The sequence below is a fragment of the Microchirus variegatus genome, assembly GCF_963457635.1.
Source record: "Microchirus variegatus genome assembly, chromosome: 6".
NCBI classification, from domain to species: Eukaryota; Metazoa; Chordata; class Actinopteri; order Pleuronectiformes; family Soleidae; genus Microchirus; species Microchirus variegatus.
Window position 1 is genome coordinate 24,441,089 of NC_139807.1, and position 9,498 is coordinate 24,450,586.

Consider the following 9,498-nt stretch of genomic DNA (forward strand, 5'->3'; position numbering starts at 1 on the left):
CGAGACTTGAGTTAAAGTGCAAGTATCCTACCAGAAAATGACTTTGGTAGAAGTTGGTAGTTACAATTGAGTAAAAGTTTTAAAGGGGACATATTATGCAAAATAAACTTTTTAATCATTTAAATCCTTATATTTGGGAAAAAAGATGACTCACTCATGTTTGTGTGGTCCTCCTCAGTCTAAGTACAGGAGATAAAACAATCAATGTTGACTCCTGCACTCAGTGGGACATCATAATGCGCTAAATTCCTGGAATTGTTATCTCGCGGAGCTCTGCTTTTGCTATGTTTACACTATACATGTATTTTTAAAAACTGAGACTTTCCCCTTCGTTTGTGCCTTTCATTTACAGACAAACAGCGATTTTGCCTCTGAAAACGATTATTTCTAAATTTCTAATCTAGATCTAAAAGATTTAGGAAAACTCCCGTTTTCACATACGCATGTAAACTGAGAAAAACGGAGAAAACCAGTTTTAGGCAATCTACACTCCAAAAAAGTCTAAAAGTTATGACAGCTCTGGACAGCATATCTGTGCGGGTTAATATAAACGGAAACTTTTTTGAAAATTATGACGTATGCACAAAGTTATTTTGGAAAACGGAGGGAGGAAAATATCCCTTTATAAAAATATCCAGCGAGTGTAAACAGCCCGTGTCTGTAAAACACATAAGAGTGCTGAAGAGGGCAGCGGTATCCGAAAACCGGAAGTCCACAAAGTCCGCAAAAAGTTATTCTCTTGGCTCCACAGTGCAGCACAGAGTCCTACACAAACTTCCAGCCTCAGAGGATTTATCTGTCCAGTGGATACATGTTATATATGACAGCAATGTGCCTGCTGGAGCCTACAAATGATCACTTTGCCAAATGCTAACTGCTGTTTGCTCCCAGTAGCCTCTGTGGCTGATGTCATGTCCTGTCTGTTAAGTTTTTTTTTTTGGTTTTTTTTAAAAGGTGGACCTAAAGAGATACTACTAAACAAAACGTTCTGAACAGGGCTGTTTTGGTGGGTGACTGAACTGCTGTAGTGCTTCATCCTTATGGTATTTTGACCAAAGCTCATGTTCATTAGGACACCAGGGAACTAGGTTAACTTGCAGAAATAGGGTATAATATGACCCCTATAAAGTTTGACATTTACTGTACCTACTTTTGAGTTCAGATTGAGCCATGGTGGATCAGTGGTAGGGCGAGTTGTCTTTCAACTGGAAGGTGATAAATCATTGGTTAAGAAGCTACTTAAAGTTTAGGTTACAATATGTAAAAGTGTAATAACATTAAAATCCCTCCATGTAGATGTAAATATCCAAAAGCATTGTGATTTGGTACAAAACATGTGATCTGTTTAAAACAAGATAATGTTTGCATGTACTGAACTGTTCACGTGTGCTGTCCTAAATGTCATATTGTTTGTGGGAAATACCTACAAAACAAATAGAGCACAGAGCATCACAGGAAGGCATTCCTAACTGTGGTCAGTGGACTCAACAACTCCTCCCTCCATTAATGTTTGACATCTATGTTGGGATCTGTGCATATTAATTAAATTACCGGTACAACAACATATTTATGTGCCATCACTCAAAGTACAACTATCTCTAGATTATTCAGTCATTACTGTATTTACATCTCTCTTGTAGATATTTTACATGTTGACATGTAACATAGGAATGTATACGTTTTATCATTACGTTCAATCTCATTCTATTAAGTTTTTATTATTATTCCTATACATTGTATGTATATCCTTTCATGAATTTCCCCAGTGGGATCAATAAGTATTCTGATTCTAGATACAGATTACCTTATAGATAACCCTAACCCTAACCCTAGAATCATCAATAAGACTTGTCACCATGTTTTTCATAATGTCTCTCTTGTAAGTTTCAAAATAATGTGTCTCTGAGAATGTAGACATATTATTAGAGTTGTGAACAGAAGCCTATCTACCTGTATGCAAAGTATATTTAGAATTAAAATATTCCAAATTCTGAATATATTTGTGCTGAAAGAAGATATAAAAAATTATCACAATACTTGTGAATTTTGAGAAGGTGAAAGCATTTAATCTCAGACCTTCCACGAAAAGAAGAACAGAAATAAGTAAATACGTTATTAATGATAACAAGAATAATGTATAATTGGACAATTCATGTTTATTTTATTTTTACAAGAGCTAGTGTTCTAGAAGATATGAGAATTTAAATATTTTGATTTCTAATGTAATACAATGGTTAGTATTTGTTTGAAGTATTTGTTTGGGATGGAGTTGCTAGATAGTTCAAAAGATATGTCTAGAACTATTAAATGCACTCTGTGTCATGGTTAACAGATCTTAATCTACAAATCTATCTTCCATTGTCCTTACTCCATGACACGTACTTCTCCGACTGCGTATGCGTTATCCGACTGCGTCACCACGGGAACGCCTCGAGCCTTCATACTTCTGCGTCGTGTTGACGGATGCGCGCTGCGGTTTCCCGCCCGATCGGTGGGGGTCGCTGAGCAAGGTTGTTGTGCTTCTGGCTGCAGTGAGCAGTGGCGTCGAGGGAGAAGGACTGTTGTTGTTGAAACGGTGGCCGTTTCTCACTTTTCTGTGTGACGGAACGCAGTTTTGGGATAATTTGAGGCGAGAAATTGGCCATTTAGAGTCTAAGCATCTGCTGTGTGTGTTAAGATATGACGTATTTATAGTTTGGCAGTGACGTTCTCGGTGGTGGTCGGCTCCGCCCTCTGTGGACGCTCGGTGCTCGCGGTGAGCCGGCACAGAGCAGTGCTATCTCGGCCTGTCCTGAGGACCGGTCGCGGCCCTTGTCGTCTCCGTTGTCCCTTGACGGGGTGACGGACACTTAAAAAAAAAAAATATTGCGTGCAGTCGGAGACGATACAGAGCACTTTACGCAGAAATATAAATTGGGCTTGTTCCTGAAACGATTGAAAGATGAAGTCACTTTGTTGACAATGGTAAACTGAAGGATTGTTAGGGATTGTTATTACAGGCCATTTGTCGTGGGCCTGTGAATTCTACTGTGTTTGAGTAGAAACAGTAACATGAGTTAACAGAGATTTCTTGTCCTTCATTCAGGTTTCAGGGTTCCATGGGTAAATTAATCGTCCAAAATAGTAACTAAAGTAACATAATTGTTGAAGGTTTTAGTGATGTTTGTCATTTTGGAATTTAAACTGTGACCATGTTTATTGACAAGTATATAGATGAAGTTTCTTTAATTTGATTAGATTTGCTTAGTTTAGATGGGGAAAACTATTTGTGTTATAACATTGTTTTAATCAGTTTAGTTTGCCAAAGAGGGTTGACATAGGGATATTGAGGAGGGTGAGAGGAGGATGTTGTGCCATCAATCATGGACAACCCCTCTCACCCCCTACATAATACTGTGGGGGTCTTGACCGCCTGTGGCCACCTCCACGTGCACTACTCCAACACTACTACCTCCATCATCTGTGCCTATGTGTACATCAGTGCTTTATCCTGTGCAATAGCCAAAAGTATTACTTTTGTCTTACTGAGTCTGTAAACATTTATTTACGCATTTACCGGCAACATGCAATATCTCTATACATATTTCACTGTATTCAGTGTCCATATTAATATATATGATTTCTTTATTTTCGTATAAAAATGCATCTGTTTTACATTTCTTTAAACCCTTGCCCCTTGTTATTGTGTTTTGTACTTTTGCTGTCTGCACACATTTGTCTTAACTGTTTTTTAGCAGCTATGACAAGTGAGTTTCCCCTTTTGGGGATAAATAATGTTTATCTTATCTTAGGAGTATTAAAAGAGATGTAAACTAACTGAAATGTTTTTTTGGGATTTTGACTTAGACTGAAGTTAAAGAATATTTTGAATCAGATCCTCTTTCACATAGGATCAATTCACTGAACTTTAACTTTCATATCTGCTGGGTTAATGATTTTAAATTACATTCCAAAGTTATATTAATTTTAAGTTGACGGATATTTCATCTGTTTGGTGTTTCTCTGAGTTAAAGGGGGACTGATTAGATGGATGGGAAGAACAGGTAAAAAAGCACTTGTCGAGTCTTGGAGACTCATGGGACCAGCTCCAGAGTCTTGGAGACTGAGCTAAATTGGAGTGTAAGCCCTGTGACTTATTTCATTTTCACATCCCGGACTAATAAGGGAGAGCAAACAGGACAGATGAAACTGTCTGCTTGATTTTAAATTGTTTGTTTTGAATTGTTTGAATTTCTATAACTTCTTTGAATTGATTCGGTTTGGATTTCCGATGTATTTCCTTGCCTCTGTAAAGAACTATAAATTGCCAGTTCATAGTGCTTTACTATGAATGCCAATTAGAGTGATAGATGTTTTTTGTATTGAAGTGGTCGGTAGGTTACCATGAAGTTCAGAAAATGTACCAATAACCTAATTTTGAGGTTATATTTCTTGTTGTGCTAATGATTGAGAAATGTTATTTACATTCCTAGACAATTAACAATGTGTGTTGATTAGATCACTAATCTTTGGGTCTTTAACCTTATGCTTTCATATTGTGCTTTCAATCATTTCAGAGTAATGATCAGATCAATACAATACTGTTTTGATAATTTTTCATTGCCAAGGTTAATTTAGTTTATTGTTTTTTTAACAGTTCAGTTTATGTTTCCACCTTCCTCCCATTATGCAATGGGGAAATGTTTGGAAATGGAAATGTTTTTATAAAGCAACAAAATGTAAAAAAAGATTTATGGTTTTAAATGGGTTGAACACTACTCTGTAAAATGTTTCATAAAGAAGATGACGACGTTGGATTCCATGCCGCCATGCATCGTATGTGCTAGTAACCTCTCCATGGCTGGTGACTCTCTACTGCACAGACAGTGCATGAGTTGAAGTGAATACGATTATGTGAAATACATTTACAGTAATGTGTTTGTGTGATTAGTATGATTTTGTGCATGTATTTTCAATTCCCTGCACTATATGTTTCATGCTGATTCATGATAATTGATGTTTTTATTTCTTCAGTTATCTGAAAGGTAATGTATGACGATCATTGTATTTCTACATCACCCACCACAGTGTGTAACATCTGACAGATAGAGAAGTTTTCTGTAGGTCTTTTTTCCTCAAAAACATCGAGGTTTGACCATTATAGATCAGAATAGTCAGCGCAGGTGTCTTTTTAACCCTTCTTCTTCATTCTGAGGAAGGTTTTTGGCTCCTGTGTCATGTGATCTGTGACCTCCGCTGTGAGCGCCTGTGATGCTCTGGTGTCATAGGGGTTCTTCTTTCCATGAGGAGACAATTTTGTCTAAAATGTGTCCTTGTTGACCTGGAAGGCGGAATTCATGAGTCATATGGTAGATAAGAGGTGGCTAAAGAGGGGTGATGTTATGATTTCTTGATGTCTTGATTACAATGTTTAAGTTCTTTGTATCAGTCATGACTATGTTTATGATTGATTGTGTTTTTTTGTTAGAAGGGCATTTTTTCCATGCATGCCAGGTGAAGTCCCTGGGTTAAGGGTATTTGATACATGTATTTTAGTGATTAAATGGTTAGATGTAATTGATTGGGTTATTGAGGCTCTGTGCTTTCTAGTTTATTGATTGTACAAATCAATAAAAGGGGGGACTGTAAGTGAAAAATATTATTCGGCCTTCTCTAAAGTTATCAGCTCCCAGTCCTAAGCGCAAGCCTAAACAATTCAGGACAGCGCCTGCTGAAACTGTTGTCACATTGACCTCGGTACAGCACTGTTGTCTACAGAATTCGTCTCTTCATGTTTTTGCTGAGCCTGACCGGATTGGGGCAGAGGACTGACGCTACTGCGCAGTCCTCCCCAAGGTCAGCTCCATGTATCAGCAGAGAAAGCACCTTTAAGTATCCTAACTCTGGGACTCACAGGCAGACTGACAGAGGATGCCCAACTGTTAGCATACTTGGTTTATGTTCGGCATTGTCTCAGTTCTCCTCAGATCTGAGCTGCTTCCAATAAAGCTTTTCAACTTAACTCATCTCTGACTCCAGGAAACTCCATCTTTGGTCGACTCACTTTATAATCAAATCTCCGCAACAGAAGGTTGTGGGTTCAATATGTTTCGTTGAGCAAGACACTTAACCCCATGTTGAAGCATGTGAATGGGTGAACGAACAATGTGGATTATTGTTCAGTCATGATGAAATAAAATCAAAAACCAACGTAAAATTATGTGAAGTCTGATTAATCCCATAGACACGTCACTAGTTATTTGTAATGCAGACTTAGCTTCTACACACACCATATACAGTAAGGTAACACAACCAACACTAGCAAAAAAGGTTACTCAAACAGTTTTAATAATTTTAACAAATTTTTACAAAAGACCTTGGAAAAGTGGAAGATTCACAACATATCAAGTCCCTTCCTATTTTAAATCACAGTAGCAGTTTGAAAACAGTAGTTTTAATATCCTTCTCACTGAAACTCACAAAAACTTGCGTTGAACCAGGTTCATTCACCAAAGCGCACTAATCTCTCGTTACGAACACAAAATCAAGACAAAGGTCTGTTCTTCTGCATTTGCATAGGTTACAAAAATAACAACGTACAGATGGTGGAATCTCCAAGCAGCAAACAAACAGTGTTTGTAATATTTATCCAGATATTAACTATTACTTTGGATTGAAGGATGAGGCACTGGTACCAATTTAATACTTGATGTTCATTGTTAATAAGAAGTGGTCGCAGGAGACCAGGAGTGCTGCCAGGGGGGCAACAAAAATAATCTTTAATAAATGGAATACTATAGGGAAATTAACCCACATCTTACTTCATTGAAAACATTGCTTAACATTTTCCTGAGGAGTTAATCATTTGTTTCAGTTTTGCAAATTATGTATAAATTATAGACGATAAAGCACAGCACATACAAGGGAACACCAGCGTGATTGACAGGCTGCTTTGTGCGAATGTTGATGGTTTGAGACAGGTATCCATTTTTTCAAGCAGAAGACTCTGAATTAATTAAAGCAACAGTAGAGGACACATGCTCGGCAAATGAACAAGCTGATCAAGGAAGAATTTCACACACGCCTCCACTCTCTGAGCTTTTCAAGGCAAACAAGGTTAAACAGTGACAACAACACGACATTCAGAGCGACTCTCGGGCTTTGCCAGCCTGCTGAGCGTAGCCCTCCATGAGGCAGTCCTCCTCCACTCGTGCCCGCAGGTGCTCCTGACAGTGTTCTAGGAAGGAGTCGATGGCGGAGAAACTCTGCTGACACGGCACACAGTGGTACGGCCGGTGCCTCTTTGAGCCCGGCAACTTGCACATGTTCATCTCGTGTGTGCACACGCTGCACTGCGTCATCTTCACGGACGACTGGTGGAGCTCGACGTGGTCCCTGAGCTGCCACTGCAGAGAGAAAACCTCTGCACAGGAGGGACAAGGGAACTCCATCTCTTCCTCCTCTTCAGTCTCGTCTCTCCCCTGATCACTCACCTTGGCCTCTGATCTAAACACCTTACTAGGTCTCCCTGGACCAGCCTTAACTGTTTTACCATCTGCCAGACTTGATTTTGCTTCATTTGGCCTTTTCTCTGATATATTCTCATGTTTGGCATCACGTCCTACAGGCTGCTCTATGTTCTTAGCGAGGCTTGCGGCTGTGTGCTGTCTGAGATGTGACCGGAGTGACATGTGATGGAAGAAGACTTTGCTGCAGATCGGACATGGATGTCTGCATTGTTTCCGGAGTCTGCGGACTGGCCATGGTTCACTCACGGTGGAGTTCTCTCTGCTGTGCTTCTCTTGTCTGTGCATGTAGAGCCTAGTGGTGCTCCTGAAAACCATGGCACAAGAGCGACAGCTCAAAAACTTCTTTTTGGATTTCTGCTTCGTCTTTGGCTCTCTGTTCACATGGACATCGCCTACTGTTCTCGTTTCCCCGCCTACATGTTCTCCTTGTGTCCCCTCAGTGCAGCTGTCCTGTTTGTGGTGTTGTGGTCCATCCTCGGTGTGGAGGCTTCTTGAACAGAAGCGTGACACACCGACGCCTCTGCTACTCGGCCCTGGAGCCTTTGAAGAATCAGAGTGGCTTAATTCTCCCTCAGAAGGAGGAGGAGAATCATCTGGAAGGCTTATGGCATCAGCTTCCTCTGAGCGGGACAGAGATTCACTGCAGCCAGCCTGCCGATGCTGCAGCAGAGCTTGTATATGGCTGAAGCCCCTCCCACACGGAGCACAAGGGTAGAGCGTACTGCACAGGACGTAAGGCTGGCGGTGAAGTGACTTATCCTGCAGGCTGTCCAAATCTGAGGTGCGAGTCCTGCATTCAGGGCATGGAGAACCAAGTCGTGATTCTCCGTGACAAAGTTCACATGGGGAAGAATTACCATCACACTGATGTAACTGCAGGGAAGACCTCAGGGAGAACGCCTTCCCACTCGAGGGACACCGGTGAGGTTTGGGTAACGCATGTTCAACTTCCTGATGGTTCAACATATCAGTAACGTAAGTGAAGCCTTTGCCACATTCTGGACAAGCATACATTGGCAGGTGGGGAGTGTCTTCCCTCTGGTTCCGAGCAGGCTGCTTGGTCTCTGCCTTTGCAATGAAGTGGGGGAGCCGGGACAGAGTGTCTGAAGCTGCCCTGGAGCGGCTGAACGACTCGGGGGGCTCTCGCTGTGCTCCAGCTGACGCCATCCATCCTCCTCCTTCACCAAGCTTCTCCTGATTTGGTGGAGAATTAAGCAGATGTCAGTCATCAGCTTATGAATTATAAAACATCCATCAGCCTGTTTTTAAGTCACATAGTATTCTTCAAATATGACATTTTTGCCCTTAATAGGAGGTGAAATATTAGCATGTTATAAAAAGCTAAATACATGCAACAAATACAATTAATTAAGAAATAAGCAGCCCACAAAATGACTACGCTGAAATGCTGTGCATAGTGAACTTTACATAAAATCTATCTGTCCAATAGCTGATCCAGTGATTTATACCAGTATCATATCAGACCTCATCTTTAGTTTATTTGCTCTACAGAACAAGGAAATCGGTAAAACTGAAAAATGTTGGTTCGTGGACAAAATGAGACATTTGTAAACGTGACAATCAAAAGTTTTTTTTCCGTAAACACTGATCAACATTTTATGGACCAAACTACTCGATTAATTGAGAAAATAATTGACTGACTCAGTTATTAGTTGCAGCACTAGTTTAAGTCACCATCACTAATAGGTGTATGTGGAAAATTGCTAATTCTACACTTAACGTTCAGGAATTATGTGTGTGTGCTCCCTCAAGTGTAAAACCAGCGGTTAGCCAAGTTTGTTCAGGAAACAAGCAGCGTGTCGTGTTGTCGTGAATTTAAAGTGAGCAGGTAAAACAAAACGCAGTTTTAGTTTATTAAGTTAAAGCTAAACATGTTTCACACACACACACATTCTTGTACTTGCTGCATACTGAGGACTGGGTCGCTGACAAAGTGAGGACCAGCATTTCCACTTTATAAATCAACACA

The 9,498-nt window shown here is 40.2% G+C and overlaps 1 protein-coding gene across 1 annotated transcript; it reads right to left on the reverse strand.

Moving 5' to 3' along the window:
- Positions 1-6,645: 6,645 nt before the first annotated feature.
- Positions 6,646-8,679, reverse strand: LOC310928890 (uncharacterized protein; the record flags this gene model as incomplete). The annotated part of the gene is given in 2 exon segments (XM_083891550.1): positions 6,646-8,645; positions 8,647-8,679. Coding segments are annotated over 2 exon segments (1,557 nt in total). The 3' UTR covers positions 6,646-7,121.
- Positions 8,680-9,498: the final 819 nt, after the last annotated feature.